The 17,069-nt window shown below is 33.7% G+C and overlaps 1 protein-coding gene across 8 annotated transcripts in view; it reads left to right on the top strand.

The window, feature by feature from the left end:
* Positions 1-17,069, top strand: part of nphp4 (nephronophthisis 4) — a 284,225-nt gene that overhangs the window by 41,529 nt on the left and 225,627 nt on the right. For all 8 annotated transcript variants that reach the window (XM_087264575.1, XM_087264571.1, XM_087264574.1 and 5 more), the window contains exons 3-4: positions 964-1,133; positions 3,665-3,729. In XM_087264575.1, coding sequence (XP_087120701.1) covers positions 964-1,133; positions 3,665-3,729 — 235 coding nt within the window. The remainder of the gene's footprint in view (positions 1-963; positions 1,134-3,664; positions 3,730-17,069) is intronic.

Here is a 17,069-nt window from a genome sequence, read left to right as displayed (position 1 = left end):
GTCTGGCACCAACAACCATGCCACGTTCAAAGTCACTTAAATCACTTTTTTTTCCCTATTCTGATGCTCAGTTTGAACTGCAGCAGATCATCTTGACCATGTCTACATGCATAAATGCATTGAGTTGCTCCAGTGTGATTTGCTTTGTATAGGTTTATATTGTGATTGGTTTATATTTGGTTTACTCTTTAAAAGATCAATAAAGTGATCATTTTCAAAGGTATAATACTATCAAGCTTTTTTTAGACAGTGCTGTAATCAAAAAGCACATATTTTCAAAATTATATCATAAATGGCAACACACCCTTCATTGTAGTGCTGAATTTAATCATTTTTATAGCTTAATTTTTCTACTTTCTATAATCACATAAAGCAACAAATAGAGTATTGTATAGCAAAGCTTGGCTGTTTGTATTGCACAGCTCTACATTGAGCTCTAAACTAGAATATCAGACCAAATATTAAGGAAAGGTACTTTATTAGATATTAAAATATAATGGATATTATAAATACTAAAGAAGTAGTTTACCCAAAAATGGCCGCTCTGCTGTTTATTCACCCTACATTTGTTCCAAACCTGTATGAGTTCCTTACTTACTCTGTTGAAATCAAAGGAAGACATTTTGAAGCATGGTATTAACCAGAAAGTTGGCGGTAGCCTTTGACTTCCATAGTAGGTGAGAGAAAAATACAATAGAAGTCAACAGCTACAATCAATTGTTTGGTTCTACACAAAATATCTTCTTTTTTTGTTAAAAAAAAAAAAGTGTGTACAGGTTTGGAACCAGCAAAGGAGGAATATTTATTTGTGTCAGTTGTCCCTATAACATCATGGCTCTCTATACAGCTACTTTAAAACAGTGTGTACCACCAAAAGCGCTATTGAAATACATTTTCCATTTTCCAAACAAACATCACTTCCTCTGTTATAAAAAGTGTAACCCTGCCTTTGTCTTTCTATAGGTTGTGTACTTTCACACTTCCCTGTGTTTGAGCTCAGTGATGGCAGTGGTAGAGCTGGTGTCTCTGTCTACCCGGGCAGACGGTTCCCAGGAAGCAGTGGGGTCAGGTTTTGGACTCCTCCAGCTCTTCACAGGTCACGCAGAGTCCAGCGTCTCTCAGGGGGAGGACAGGTAATGGCCACTACCTCACAAGAGTACACAATGGACATTTTCTTGAGTGAGAAAGATGAAACTCCTGTAAGTCTTATTGACCATGAAGCAAATTCTGGAAGCAGTAACGAGTAAAGTGGGTTTGTTATAATTGGCTTGCTATTCAGTTGAAGAGAGAGCTAATTGTGTAGCTCTCATAACTCTTTTAATGACTCTGTAATTTCATGTTCTCTGTGTCACACTGAACAATGAAGATAATCTGTTCAACAGCAGATACAGCATATCTGACTTCAGAAATGAGTTGGAACAGTTCTTACTTTTTTCTTGAGTTTATTTTGGCTTATGACATTTTTTGCAAAGAATTTCATTCATTATACTTTAGAAAATTAAGTGCTTGTAACTGAAGGAGGCTTTCGCAGTGGTGCGAATCCAAATGCGGATTTATTTACAATTATTGTAAATAGGGCAAGGGTTTACAACAGGAGCAGTTGGGTATATATAGATAATCCGGAAGTCGTCGTCGATAAACGGGCATGTCGTCAAAACCAGAGAAAGATCAGATAAACTAGGAACAAGGCTCGGAGTAGATAACATAAAACAGAAGAATCAAAAAACACAGCTAGACAAGGAAATGAAAATACTACATAGATTTACAGGTTTGTTTTAACTAATAAAACAAACAAACAAACAACACGCAGCCATGTATATAAGCAAATGTGGTGTATAAATAGTTTGTGTTTTGGGTCCTTGAACAGCTTCAGCTCTGAGTGTTCGCAATCAGACAAGATTAGGAACAGGTGTGTGTGTGTGTGCGCGGTGCATGCTGTGGCTTCTAGTCCAGTTGGTGGCAGAGTTGCAGTTCCTCAGCAATCTGCAGTAGTTAGATCGCTGGTGACTGTAACAGTGCTTCTACACCGTTTCACCTTATTGCCACTAGCCTCTTATGATATCAAATCAAATATACAGTAGACATTGTAATTATGTTAATTATGTTTAAATGTTACATATTATGAAATCTAAATAAAAAAATATTCTTTTATATATATATTTTTTGTAACACTTTATAATAACTACTATTGCTATGAATAATTTATTAAGCATTAGGGGTGTCATGATTTTGATTTTAAATCGAAATCGATCGAAATTTATGCTCAATTTCGATTATCGAATCAAAAAATAGAATCGTCGATGCTGCCACGCCCCCATGTCAGCTTGGCTTGCCAAGCAGGAAAAAAAACAGGCTTGTTGAAGTGCTTGTTAAACTGCAGAAGCAGGAGACCCGTCGAGAGAACTTAAACCCTCTCCTTTTTTAATGAAGTCGCCGGTGTTTAAGCATTTTGGATTTCCAGTGAGTTATGTTGACAACGTTCGTGTTGTCGACAAAAAAACACAGTTTTGCAAGCTCTGGTTTGTACGTATTACGTACGGTTCGTGCGATAGACCTCCGCCCGCCCCCGTTGCAAATCCGCTCGCGAAAAGTACACACTCAGGCCCTGATTACACTGTCTTTGTTTTTAAATGGCATTTTAGAACGACAACGATTTGACATCCACAGTTGCGTGTGGCATTTGTGAGCAGCCCTCCTTCCTCTCTGCCTCTGAAAATGCACATCACGTGACCACACAGACACAGACGCACATACAGCCTTGCGCTCGAGACAGCAGGTCCAGGCAGTCAGAGGACTGCTTCAATCTTTCACTCACTTGTACTTAGTCATTTTAGCGAACACCTCAGATACTGTTGGCTGGTTCCTGTTGGTTGTGCGTCTTTTTTACCGACGCCATTATAACGACACAGATCACTGCCTATTCACGAGTCCCGCAGAAAAAGTGATTGACAGGTGGTAATTATGTGTGTATCTTGTCTTTATTCATTTACTGTATGATTTGTTTATGGGTAAAACAAAGACCATCCAGGTCAGGTAGTTTAAACAGTAGGCTACAAATAATTAATTGGTCATTAATTAATTATTCATGATCCAAAATCGAATCGAATCGTGCCTTTAGAATCAAAAATGTAATCAAATCGAGGATTTGGAGGATCGTGACACCCTTATTAAGCATAAGTAAATTGTTAAATCATTACCCTTTTAAAATTTAACGTGAGTTGGAAAAGGATACTAGATGTGAATCATAAAATATGATTCAAGTGTGTTTTTTTTTTAGACAATTCAAAAGCATCATAAATTTTGGTGACACTTGGTTTAGGTCACACTAACACTACTAGCTTAATAAACTACTAATTAGCTAGTTAGGTGGTAGTTGGGTAGAATAAGATCATAATTTATAACTACTAATGAACAGTTAATATCCTAACAATAGGCAGGTAATAAGCCAGTAGTTAACAATCAGGAATTATGACCTAAACTAAAGCGGTACCTAACTTTTACTTTAGTATTTTCTTATTGATTTAAAACATTTGTGTTAAATAAAACCTACTGATCACATACATTATATACTGGTGGTGTTTATTTGATCTGTTGCACAATGTTTAGAACATAATATTTTGGTCTTTTTTTAATTATTACTATTAACAACCATGTTTCTTTTTAGGCTGAATCTGTTCCATGGGACCCCCAGAGCTCTCCTGCACCCAACACTGAAAGACCCTCTGCAGTGTAAGTGCAACTCTGACCGCACTGTTAGCCACTCAGTTCTCTTAAACAAATAGTGGACTCAAATAGTCAAATTTGTAAAACAGCATTAAATCAGCAGTTAATCCTGAGAAGAAACTATTGAAAAAGTCTTGCAGCTTGATTAGATTCCTATTGAATAAAGTCATTTTTCTGGTTGAGAGAGCTCTCGGATTTTATCTAGAATGTCTTCATTTGTATTCAGAAGTTTAATGAAGGTATCGGGGGGTTGGAATATGGCTGTAGTAAATGTTGGTAGTGTTAAACATGAAAGCACAAACAAATACCACATACTGTATAATGACGTTTTTTGTCAAAAATATACTTCATAGCTTTAATCCAGTGTCCTGTGAAATGATGCGTCTTCTTACACAAAATAAATCATGCAACATATTTATATAATAGCATTTTTAAACAGTGACAAAGGCATTGCATCATTACATACATTTTATCAGGAAAATATTATATGAAGAACTCTGATAAACCATATGTTGTCGTGGTCATGTGTTTATTAATCTCGTTGAATCAAATGGAAGCAATTATATCCTATGTTTATCCTATGCTATAGAGATTTGCCATCGATTGGCATTTCCTGTGGTGCGTCCCAATTCACATACTATCCATCCTAAATACTAGTTAATATTCAGTCTTCGTTCTGCATCGGGACTTACCTTGTATCAGCCACTGAGTTAACTTAAGACCATGGGTGGGAGGGCTTTCTCACAGTGCGCCTAAGCTGTGGAATGCACTCCCCATTAGCATTAGGAATGCTGCCTCTCTGGACTGTTTTAAGAAACTTTTTAAGACTCACCTTTTTAGCATTGCTTTTAACTTTAGGATAATCATTTTGTTAACTTTTTTTTATCAGTCTTATGGTTCATATTTTTATTGTTTAATTGCATCTTTTATTGCTGGCTGTTTGCTTGCCTTGTGTTGCTAGTATTTTTGCCTGTAGCGCTTTGAGTTTAAGAAAAGCGCATTACAAATAAAATTTATTATTATTATTAGTAGTATTTGAAAATAGAGCTAGTATGTCCTAAATCATAGTATGTTAAAAAGAGTATGCCAAAGGATCCAGGATAGTTTACTATTTCTGGTTAAAATTAGAATTGTAGAACCCTCCATGCTCTAACCACTGATATTGGCCACAGTACACTGCTCGTTGGACGTGAATTCAATTAGAACTACAAACGTGGGTGAAAAGCATAAATAAACTACAAACATGATTGATACGCTTGACCAACCATCAATTAGAGAGGCATCGGTAAAGATGTTTGTATGACTTAGTTAATATCTAGCCAACTGCAAAATATTTAAATCGTGTTGTCTGTGTTATATTTCATCTGCATAAACAATACTAAACTTATATAAAGACGTGTTTGGACATTAACGTCTGAATGCATGATTATCCAAAGACCTGAGGAAATTTCATCTGCATGAAAGACTCTGGTCTTCGAAGTAAATTTACTACTTATCACAACTGTACTTTACTCAGATTTCCTGTGCAAGACAATCGCAGCTTTTGCTAAATTGTAAATGCAATTTTATTTACAATTTATCGTTAAGCTTTAGTTTGGAACGACACGAGAGTGAGTAATTATTGACATTTTTCATTTTTTGGGTGAAGTAACCCTTTGATGTTGACATTGATTGTGATCCATTTGAGCTGTTCCTGAAATCAAGCAAAACCTTTAGTCTCCAGTAAAAAAATCTACTCAAATGTGGGTACCTGCGGTGTTTCAGACAGCATTCCTTTCACATGTTCTCATTTGCAATACACAACTGTCATGATCCAAGTCTCGTCCTACTTTCTCTTCATTGAATATTCCGTCACACATAAATATTCCACACTGCTGAAGTGAATAGGTTGTGAATTGTGTTTCATGTTGACTTTTTCACAGCTGAAGTCATCTGTAAGTATGAATGTGGTTTTAAAAGATGAGATCATTCTGTTTTTTTGGGGGTCTTTTTTGAGTACAGTAGATGGATGTTTCATTGATGTGATTTACCCGAGCTGCACAGCAGGTATTTGAAGGCTTGACTGAACTGGGCTTGATTTCTGGGAAAGCTCATGTAGGGAAATTTGACACTAGATAACATATTCTGCTCATGGCCTCAAAGGAGTCCAACCGGGCTAGAGACAACAGCAAGAGCTTAGTAATAAATAGTTGATAAATAGCACTTTTGTGCTTTCTGACATTAGCGATGAGAAACTATTTGCACGTGTGTGCTTTTGCCTCATTTTTCAGATGCTTTCAATATTCAGGCTGCCAGCTTGCCTTGATTTTCCCATTTAGATTCATTTCCACTTGAAAGCAAATTGAATTAGGACTTTTTCTTGCGGTGCTGTTCTAGGCAAGCGTTCTCCATCATGACTCTTTCAGATCTTTTATTCCCATCTTTCCCGACATAGAAAGGTGAACAGGTTGTGCTGTGGGCAAATTAAAGAGAATAGTTTAGATTGAAACAAGATTTTAAAAGGTTGTCTTAATTGCTAAATACATTGTTTAATGTATTTTTTTTTTGCTGTTGTGTTTGTTAAATGAATTGAAGAATTATACTACCAGTCAAAAGTTTGGGGTAAGTCGGTTATTAAAATGTCTTAAAATAAGCTTCTCCTGCTCACCAAGGCTGTTTTTATTTCATTACAAAATTGTACAATTGTAAAATGTTATTGCACTATAAAATAACTGTTCAAATGTAGTTTATAATTTAATTTATTCCGGTGATTTCAAAGTTGAATTTTCAGCTTCATTACTCCAGTCTTCAAAGTCACATGATCCTTCAGAAATCACTTTTAATATTAGTTGTTATTATTACTGTTATTTTTATTAATTATATTCTTATTAATGGTAATAGTAATAAAAGCAATAATGGCTGGAGTAATAATTTCATTTGAATACATACAATAAGAAAGCAGTTTTTTTAAAATTAACAAATATTTAGCAATTTTTTACATTTAATAAATGTCACCTTGGTTAACAGAATTATTTTTCTTAAAAAAAAAATAAAAATAACATTAAAAAAAAAAAAAAACTGACCTCAAACTTTTGACCTGTAGTGTGTATGTGTTTTTGTCCTTATAGGATTTTATCTCCTTTCCTCTGTGTAGGTTCTTATCTTTTTTTATCTTAATAGATTTTTTTTGGTTAAAGATCCATTTTGGTTTAATTTTCTATTCATAAAAGCATATTTAAACATGAAATGACATACTTATTCTTTAGATTTATTAAAATATGTAAAAGAAAAAGTGGTAAAACTAAGTTTTATTGTATTACATTTTTTATGTTTTTTTTTTTTTTTTAAATAATAAATGCTTAATAGAAATGTTTAAAATGACAGTTACTTAAGTTTACTTATTTTTCAGAGCTGGACTGTGATCCTTAAACAGAGTTGTTCTAATTATTCTTGGTCTAAATAGGTCTGACAAGATTTTGAGAATTTGCTATATAAACTATTTATAGGCTAAATAATATTTGAGTTAGTGTTTTCTTTAAATCATTGTGTAAATCTGTGATAGTAATTTTTTTTATTTAGAAAGAATAATACATAGTCAGATATGTCTACCAAAATATCTTAAAACAAAATTAATTTGGGGGATTAATTGAATATCATTGAAAGGTTAATTTTTTTTCTTCTTTTTTTCCAACCAAAAATGATTGGAAATTAATCCTCCTCTTTAAAAGACAGACACACTTTTGCAGGGTTTAAATTAAACATGCTTTAAAAAATATACTGAAGGTCAGTTTGACATGTTTTTGAAAACAATTTAATTACAGTGTATTATAGTTATTGTAGAGGTAGTATAACAGTTTGAAATACAATTAAAGTGTAAAGATTAGTACAAATATGCTGTTGAAAGTTGCATTGCATGACTTGCACTTTAAAATATTTATAATTGCATAATTGTAATTGTATGCGGTGGTAAAGTTGTCAAATTGTAGTCAATATTTAACATGTACTTAGGTTAGTCAACACCTAGAAAAAAAAACATTTCTATAAAAAATAACAAATCATTATTAAAATAATAGATTAGAGCAAATGTAAATGTCAACCTTACCATGAAAAAATATAGTTTCCACCAAAATGGCAAAATCCTTTGTAAGTTTTGGTAGATATTTTGCAGTAAATGATTTCAAACATTTTTATTTGATTTTATCAAAGTCACACAAGTAGCAATTTCACATCTATCACATCCATAACGAAGCTTTTTCCTCAATTAACACAAAAATATAAAATAAAAATAAAAATCAATCGCTTTTGTTTTATGGAGAGCCGACTCTTATCCTTTTGAATAGCATTGTTTCTTTAGGGTTGTGCAGTTTAATTTATGTAATTTTTACAAAGTATGTTTGTACTGTAAACTCACAGACTGTTTTTGGTCACATTCATAACCCATGTTTATTTTCCTCATTTAAAACATAACATTTGTTTACAGATTGATATTTTTCTGATCCCATAACTCTGGTTAGTTGTTTTGGAAAATATGAACAAATGTTTTAATATAACGTTTACATATACTTTCAAGTTTTTACTGTAAATTTCACATCCATAACGCTGGAATTGCTCATTAAAAGGTGCAGAAAAACTTTTAATTTGACAAATGCAAAGTGAAAAGATCAAAAGGCATGGACATGAAAGTCTACTTTACGTACATTTATTTGGATTTACACCTTTAATAAAGTATTATCTGTCAAGTTAAGTAAAAACAAAGTTAGTTCAAAACAATTAAGCACCCATTTTTCCACATCTTTAAGATTGCTCTCAGCTTTTGGACATTGTAAACAATGATACTTATATAATCACTAAACTGTTTGTCTGTAACAAAGATGAAATTTTGTCACTGACCCTTTATCCATCTGTCTTTGTTAGATGTTTTAATCTGGGGACTGCGAGTGACTCATGGATGTAGTGTAGCTGCAGGGTGTCCAGCTGTTGGAGTGCAGAGAAAGCTCTGTTGATCTAAAATTCTGTCTGAATTCAGCCTCTCCTTCCAGCCGTGCGTCTCAGTTCTACCTGCCATTCTGTCTCAATTATGCCTCTCCATGCTGGAGGGAGGAGATGTCCTGCTGTCTTTTGGAGAGTGTGCGCCTCTGAGGACCTCTCAGATCACACACAAAAACCCGTCGTCAAACACACACAAACATAGGTGCAAACATTCTCTCACATGACTTATATATTCAGCTGTCGTGTGCTTGTTAATGCCGCTGAAGCCACTTTCTGGCTGGTGGAGGGATGCTGGGGGAAAAAATGAGAGGACAAGGCCTTGAGCAATGCTTCTTAACCGTGTTTTCTTCTGGATTCAGATTTTTTAGCATGTTGAGCAAAATCAACAGGTCTCCAGAATCGATATTGAGTTAAATTGGGTTCAGGAGTCACATTAAAATAAAGTCTTGTGAAATTAAAATAAAAATTTTTAAGTTAGTTTCAGTTTAAAAGCGATTGTGATATTTTATTTTGCTGCGATTTTATATTGCGATATTAATACAATTTCAGCAGATGAATAACTCTATTTGGAATGAAATCATTAACTTAAATTGATTGGAATTATCTTGTAGAAGAGTGGGTGAAAGAAATTGCAAGCATAAACACAGAGTAAAGAGTAAATAGAGAGTAAAGATAAAATTTAAATAAATAGTCAGATATTTAGGTACAGTAATACGATAAGATATTATCATGATATTTTGCCCCCGATAATGATAGTTCATGAAATAAGCAATAAATAACAAGAGGACCATTTACAATATATCATAATATTATGTAAACGAAGATGGAAAATGTATCAAAAAGTTATAAAATGTATATGTTAATAACAGCACAGATATTTTTTCGCTATCTGCAAGTTAGAAACTATGTGAAGGAAAGTATTTCACAATTTATAAATGAACCAGAAAGTCATATTATTCAGAATCATTTATCCTCGAACCCTAATAGTAGACATCTGATATCAAGCTTTGTTTGTGCTTTTGAGGCCCCCATATGCACATTGAGACAGCTTCGACCATGGATTTGAATGTAGAAGTGGCTGATAAGAACTGGGAAGAAGCCTTGTAGAGAATAAAGAAAGGTTTGATAAATTCGAGACATAAATTTATTTAATTCAAAGTTTTATATCACCTTCATTTTTCTAAAATTAGATTAATGGCAATTATTCTGTACTATTTTTTTCTGCTTTTTATTGGCATTGTACTGTTTTTGTTAAATATAATATAAATGTTGAATAAAATAAAGCAATTACAAAAAAAAAAAAAACAGCACATATAGTGTAGCGAATTATGAATTATTCGCCACAGTTTAATTTTTTCCCCAATTTCTTTTTAACGAAAAGAAGATTTTTTTCAACACATTTCTAAACATAATAGTTTTATTAAATCATTTATAAGAACTGATTTATCTTTGCCATGATGATAGTAAATAATATGTTATTAGATATTTTTCAAGACACTTCTATACAGCTTAAAGTGACATTTAAAGGCTTAACTAGGTTAATCAGGTTAACCAGGCAGGTTAGGGAAATTAGCCAAGTTATTGTATAATGATGGTTTGTTCTGTAGACTATCAAAAAAAAAAAAAAAATGCTTAAAGGGGCTAATAATTTTTCCCTAAAATGGATTTCAAAAAATTAAAAACTGCTTTTATTCTAGCTGAACTAAAACAAATAAGACTTTCTCCAGAAGAAAAAAAATTATCAGACATGCTGTGAAAATTTCCCTACTCTGTTAAACACCATTTAGGAAAAAAAAAAATTCAAATGGGGGCTAATAATTCTGACTTCAACTGTATATTTCTTAGAATTGCAACATTATTATATGTTCGATCAGCTATTACGAGAAGCGGCACCTTATACAGCAATTTTGGCCTGCCCCCACTATTGAATAGTAAAATGTGATGTAAAATGTAAACACTGTACATTCTTCATTGCTGATCAACAATAACAATTCCAACTCCCCTTTGTAATTATTGTGAATGCACACATTGCAATATTGATGCTGAAAAGATACATTGTGCATCCCTAGCCTGTTTTATGGATATTTATAAGCTAGTGTGCTCTAAAATATAAAACTGACATAAACATCCAAAGAGTGCACTCCGTCTAAATGGATCAACAATTCTTTTCACATCACCTCATACTTCAGTTTCTCATCAAATCTTGATCAATTCGATGCTCTCTAGTATCTGACATGCCCCACCCCCTTCATGACATGTTTCATTTGCTTTTCATTTGAATAATTTCAAGTTTAATCCAGTTTAGTGTTCACATACAGTTTTTATGTAAACGTGGTTAAGACATTGGCCTCATGGCAAGGATATCCCTGGTTTGACTTCTGTCATCTTCTTTCCTTGTTCGCGTTGGTTTCCTCTGGGTGTCCTGTTTCCCTACAATCCAAAGACATGCACTATAGGTGAATTGGGCAAAGTTAATTGGCCGTAGTGAGTGAATGTGAGTGGGCTGGGTTGCAGCAGGAAGGGCATCTGCTGGTAAAACATGTGCCAGAGTAATTGGCAGATCCTGGGTTTCAGTTTTAGTCAAGTTATTTTGATTTATTTTCATTTAGTTGAAATCAATTAAATCCATTATATAATTTTTTTCCCAATCCACTTTATTTGATTGTTATTTTATTTGATTTTATCTAAACTTGACAAAATTGATCTTCCTTTCATTTGATTAAAGTCAACCCAAAACTGTAATTTCTGTCATCGTTTACTCACTAAGGGTGTCAAATCAAAATTGATTGAAATTTATGCTTAATCTCAATTATCAAATCAAAAAATGGAACCGCCATTGCTGCCACGCCCACATGTGATGTGAACTGGGCTTGCTAAGCGAAAAAAAAAAAAGGTTGTTGAAGTGCTGCAAGTCAACTTAACAGCTACAACAAACAGTCAAAAGATGGCAACTGCAGACGCAGGAAACCCGTTGACAGAATTTGAACCCCGTCCCTCTTTCACTGAAGTCGTCGATGTGGAAGTATTTTGGATTTCCAGTGAGTTATGTTGACAACGTTCGTATTGTCGACCAACAAAAAAAAAAGCTTGCAAGGTCTGCTATGTCTGTATAACACATTATTTCACCTGCAGGACGACTAACATGGCAGGGCATCTCCTCAGGCACCACAAAAACGTAGATTTGATAAACATAGCTCTGTTAAACCTACAAGTGTAACACAAATTACTCTCCTGTGTTCATTTGGAATAAAACTTCCAAGCAACTACAAGCGCGGTAGGAGTATTTATTCAGAGCTTCATGACTGTCAGACTGCACAAAGGTCAGATATTATTATGTTGCATAAGTCTTAAAATAGCATAGCTTGTGCTTTCAAATTTTTCTTTTTTAAATCGAGAATCGAATCGAACTGTGACTTTAAAATCGAAAATGTAATGGAATTGAGAATTTAGAGGATCGTGACACTCTTAATACTCACCCTACTTGTTTCAAACCTGTTTGACTTTCTTACTTCTGTTAAACAGAAAACAACATATTTTAAAGAAAGCTGAAAACCTGTAACCACTGACCTCCATAATATTTGATTTTCCTACTATGGAAGTCAATGGTTACAGGTTTTCAGCTTTCTTCAAATTAACAGGACTCATAAAGGTGTAGAACCACTTGAGGGAGCATAAATAGTGAGAAAATTTTAGTTTTGGGGGAACTGTGCCTTTAAATTTAGCAAAAAAAAAAAAAAATCTATAATAATAATAATAGCAATAATTATTCTTATTAAATCATCTTTAATTCCGTTAATTTTAACTGTAATGAATCGATATAGTTAAAATTGATTTACTTTTATTTAAATTAATTTAAATTAATTTATCTCTGGTTTAATTTGCTTCATTTTAAAAGGATTATTTAGTATCTTGTATTTCAGTCAAATTTATTTTTCAGTTTAGTGCACAGTAGCACTTTTCACAATGCAAACTACAAAGCAGCTTTACAAAACCTAGTGAAGAAATGAAATGCTACCGTGACTTATATGTAAATAGGTTAGAAAGAACCATAGGAGAAAGGCAATTTACATTTTCGGTGTAGTTTTGAGGTAGTTTTTTCTAAAGGATGAGGAGACTCCATGTAACCTACTCATGTAAGTGTTTGGTATGCAGTCTAGACTTTTATTAGATGCATGTTACGTGATGTTACAAATAAAATATGTGTTTTCTTTCCCTTTGTTACAATTTAAGGAAATACTGTTTATTTTACTATACCTAATGTTCAATTCTTTGCTTGGATGGCTGCATTTTACTTTTTGCATTTACCATTGATTTTTTTGTTCACCCTGCTTTTTGCAGCAGAGTATTTTTGTATCGTGGCCCACAAGTTAAGAATCACTGGCACAGAGAATGTATAAAGAGGACTGGCACAGCCTAATAATGCTGGCACATTAATCTGTGCTGTATTTGATGTGTTTGTCTGGGCACAAGTCTTTGTGTATGTGTGTGTGTGACTGAGAGATGTGAAAAGGAGTGAACAGGTTTTTTTTCTTCATCTCCATAGATTAGAATGTCTCAGAATTCAGTGTTTGTAGATAGCTGATTTTTACAAGCACAGTAGGTTACCCATGCCCTCGGAAGAGAGACAAATAGATGCAAAGCCATGTTGATGTTGTTGCGTCCAATGTTTCTTCACCCGTGAAAGAACCTTAAAAACCTTGAAGTCAAAAAGGAGGTCATGTTGAATTAATTTAGAAATAATAGCTTTAATTATTGAGTGTTCACAGTGAATCAGCATTAAAATTGTAGACACACACACAAATTCACGCAGACATACAATTACTATACAATACAATACGCTCAGGCTTTAGGTATAGGTGTTTTTGTTTCAGTATCAAATTAAAGACTACAGATTTACCATTGTTTTAAATTTTATGTTGGTAAAATAAGAAAAAACATGAATGAATGTATTGCTTAAATGTTAAAAAGGATCATTATTAAATATCTCATTAAATGCATTAGTATGAATCAATGGGCTATATGCACACAGACTTTTAATTTTCAACCAGGCAGCCCAAGGGCTTCAAGTGAACTGTCTTTTCATTACAAAATTGTCACATTTAAGATCTGATTTCTTTAAAAATTGGCAATCTTCACTGCCTGTTAGATATACGATATAAATTGGGTCTAAGATAGGACAAGAAGCACTGCAATAAATTCCATTTCCCCACGCCATGTCTTTAAAATATGACAGTGTCTGCGCTAGCCTGTTGCTACTGATGGCTTTAGCGGTTACAACGGTCTTTCAGGTCGTTTTACGCTTGAACAACTAAATGAATGCTTAAGTCTATTCATCTAAATGTATTGTAATTACATTACAACATTGATAATGTAAAAACAACCTTGCTAATTTGAAAATAGTCACATTAAGCTTTTACTGGAAGTTTATTATTGGCTTTTAAAATCTTGCTGTGCATAGAGCCCATTTGGATGGATGATGGAAGGATTGATTAAATTAATCAAATAAAAAAAGTATTTTTTAAAATAAATAAAGTTATTTTTAACTTTTCAGACAGTCACAAATTCCAGAATACTTCGACAAAACAAAACAAAACAAGTACAATAATAGTTTTCTGTATTGATAGTAATATGAAATGTTGCTTTAGTACCAAAATATTATAAAAACAGAGAAGGCTGAAGACTGAAATAATGAGGTAGATATGGCTGCTAAAAATGTGTATTTAATCACAGGAATAAATGAACTTTATTTAAAAAAAATACTGAAAGGCATCCTATTAATATTTCACAGAATTACTTTTTGGGGGTTTTATTAACCTTGTTGAACTCTGCTTCATTAAAAAATCTACCGACCCTAACCTTGAGAACAGGATTTACAGAAATAAACACAGAGGTAAGCTGGAAAAGGAAAATACACACTTAGAGAAGATTATAAAGTTACATTTGAAATGAGTGGTACTGCATAATAACATTGTAAACAATGAACTGTGCTCTTCAGACATAAAAATGTAGGCCTACACAAAAGCTATGCACATATTTCTTCAGAACTTCCACTTCCATCATATTATTCCATTCAGGCTGTCCTCCAAAATGAGTGCAGGGATGAGGAAAACGTGTCTGGATTCTCTCAGGGCCTGGTAATACGTAATCATTAGAACAGCATGTTTATTTGCTACTAAGTGGATGTTTTTTTTAATCCAATTTGTTGTTCTCTAATTGTACAGACTGGTCCATTAGATAAGTAATCTCAGCAATTTTGTCGCCCTACTTGTAATTGAACCCTTGACCTTTCCTTTAAAAGCTCTGATCCTTAACCATTAAGCAAGCCACAGTCAGAGCCGTTATTAATATTGAACACAATGATACACTGCAGTTCAGTGATTTGCACTGTGGCACTGTAAACAAAAGTGTGATTCTGACCAATTACAATGAGTTTGCTTGACAAAGTGACTGTAAACGCTGCCGGGCTATGGCATTGTTCCAGAAGCTGCATGGACTTTTTTTTTTCTTTCTCACCTACCTTTTGGAGTTTGTTTGCCACATGTTAGCAGGTCACCAAGCATATACTTTTTTGAACCCACTTTAAATTAGGTGACCATAAATAATGTGTACTTGCACTGAAATTAATCATTTGTCACAATGTATGATTACCTTTTACAGGGAAGCCAAAATGCTTTAATACACATGATTTGAATGACGTGGAAAAAAATCATGTTTTGTTATGATAATAAAGATACATTACCTCCTTATAAAATCTAGATAGTTCTCAATAGACAAAACAAGTCCTATCCTAAATTATTTATTGTTCAAATAGCTGTATCACTCAGATATACTTAACAATATGGAAAAAATTATAGTGTTAACTTTGTATTTTACTCTGCATTTAAAGCTATTACACAGATTGAACTGCATTGGTATCAGCACTTGACATCTACATTTATATTTATCTACTGGATATACTTCTATATATCTTACCCTATTCATTATTTGTTTTTCTTCCATTATATAACGGCTTCTTAACATGTTCAGTACAGTCAAATCAGTATTTTTATGTCCTGAGATCCATCACGTCTATTCTTCTCTGGTCTAAAAGAATGCTCGCTCTATATTTTCATTCCATTGACTACCATTCACACGCATGCAATTACAGGAATTGTGAGCTTATTCAAAGTTGTTTCAGATTTATTTTTTTTTGTGAACTCCAGCTTGCAAATTTGTTTCAAGTCAACATTTGAAAAGAGAAAGCCCTAAATTTTAAATCCAAAGAATGTCACAAGCTCATACATGTTATCACACACAAAAGCGTTACTGTTGTTAGTTAAATATGGCAAGAAAGTCTGTCAGTGGATGTAAATAAACTGCACGTCCATCTTTGCACAAGGTCTGACTGTTTTGTGAATTATTCGCAGCATAATTTTTTTCATGGTGTGATGATGGTTTTTCAAAGTGTACAGCAGAATATTTCTGAGAGTTTATATACTGTACGGAAAAAGCAGTAGCCATGCTGAAACGGACAGAATTAATTTATTTTCAAAAACGTTCCTGTAACACACTCAACATGTTGTACAGGCGGTTGTAGATATAAAATTTTTTACTTTATAAGCCAATGCTATTACTAATTAATTCATACTATTGCATTTTACTACCCAATAAAATCCCATGTTATTATTACCACTGTTGCACTGTCAATACATATTTTGCTTGATTAAAGACAAGTTTGACCATCACTTGAATAATATGAATAAATTCTGTGTGATATTATTCAACATCCATCATGCTGGCATAATTAGTGCAGAAAATCTAAAAGAGCTCCCCAGATTCACTCTAGGCTTGTTTCAATGTGGATGAAAATATGCACTGTGTCACCTGTTGCCACAAGCAGGTGTCGCCGACTTTCATTTGCTCAACTCTAGCAGGTGTGCGCACACACTTTCATTGCATTCAGAACCGACCTGTGTTTTTTTTTTCTTTCTCCGATTGAGCGGCAGTGATGCACGATTCTGTGTAATTCGGCTTCGAAGTAATGGAGCGGAATGTGTGCGTGCGTGTATCCATGTCTGGCATAAATGGCCTAATGAAAAATGGAGAGCTCTGCTGAAATGTAATGACGCAGACTGGCATGAACAGAAGTGTCACAACAGCCTGCACTTTCTTTAAGAAAAATGTGCACAATGAAGAACAGGACGTAAACAACAAAAGAGTATACAGTTGAAGGCAAAAATTATTAATTATTTTTTTCCCAAATACACTTACTGGCCACTTTATTAGGTACACCTTACTAGTACCTGGTTGGCTTCAGAACTGCCTAAATCCTTCGTGGCATAGATTCAACAAGGTACTGGAAACATTCCACATAGATTTTGCTCCATATTGACATGTTA

Source organism: Danio rerio, chromosome 8 (assembly GCF_052040795.2).
Source record: "Danio rerio strain M-AB ecotype USA chromosome 8, GRCz13ab, whole genome shotgun sequence".
In the NCBI taxonomy this organism is placed as follows: Eukaryota; Metazoa; Chordata; class Actinopteri; order Cypriniformes; family Danionidae; genus Danio; species Danio rerio.
The sequence above is the reverse complement of the archived record's forward strand: the minus strand, read 5'-3'. Positions and strand labels throughout refer to the sequence as shown.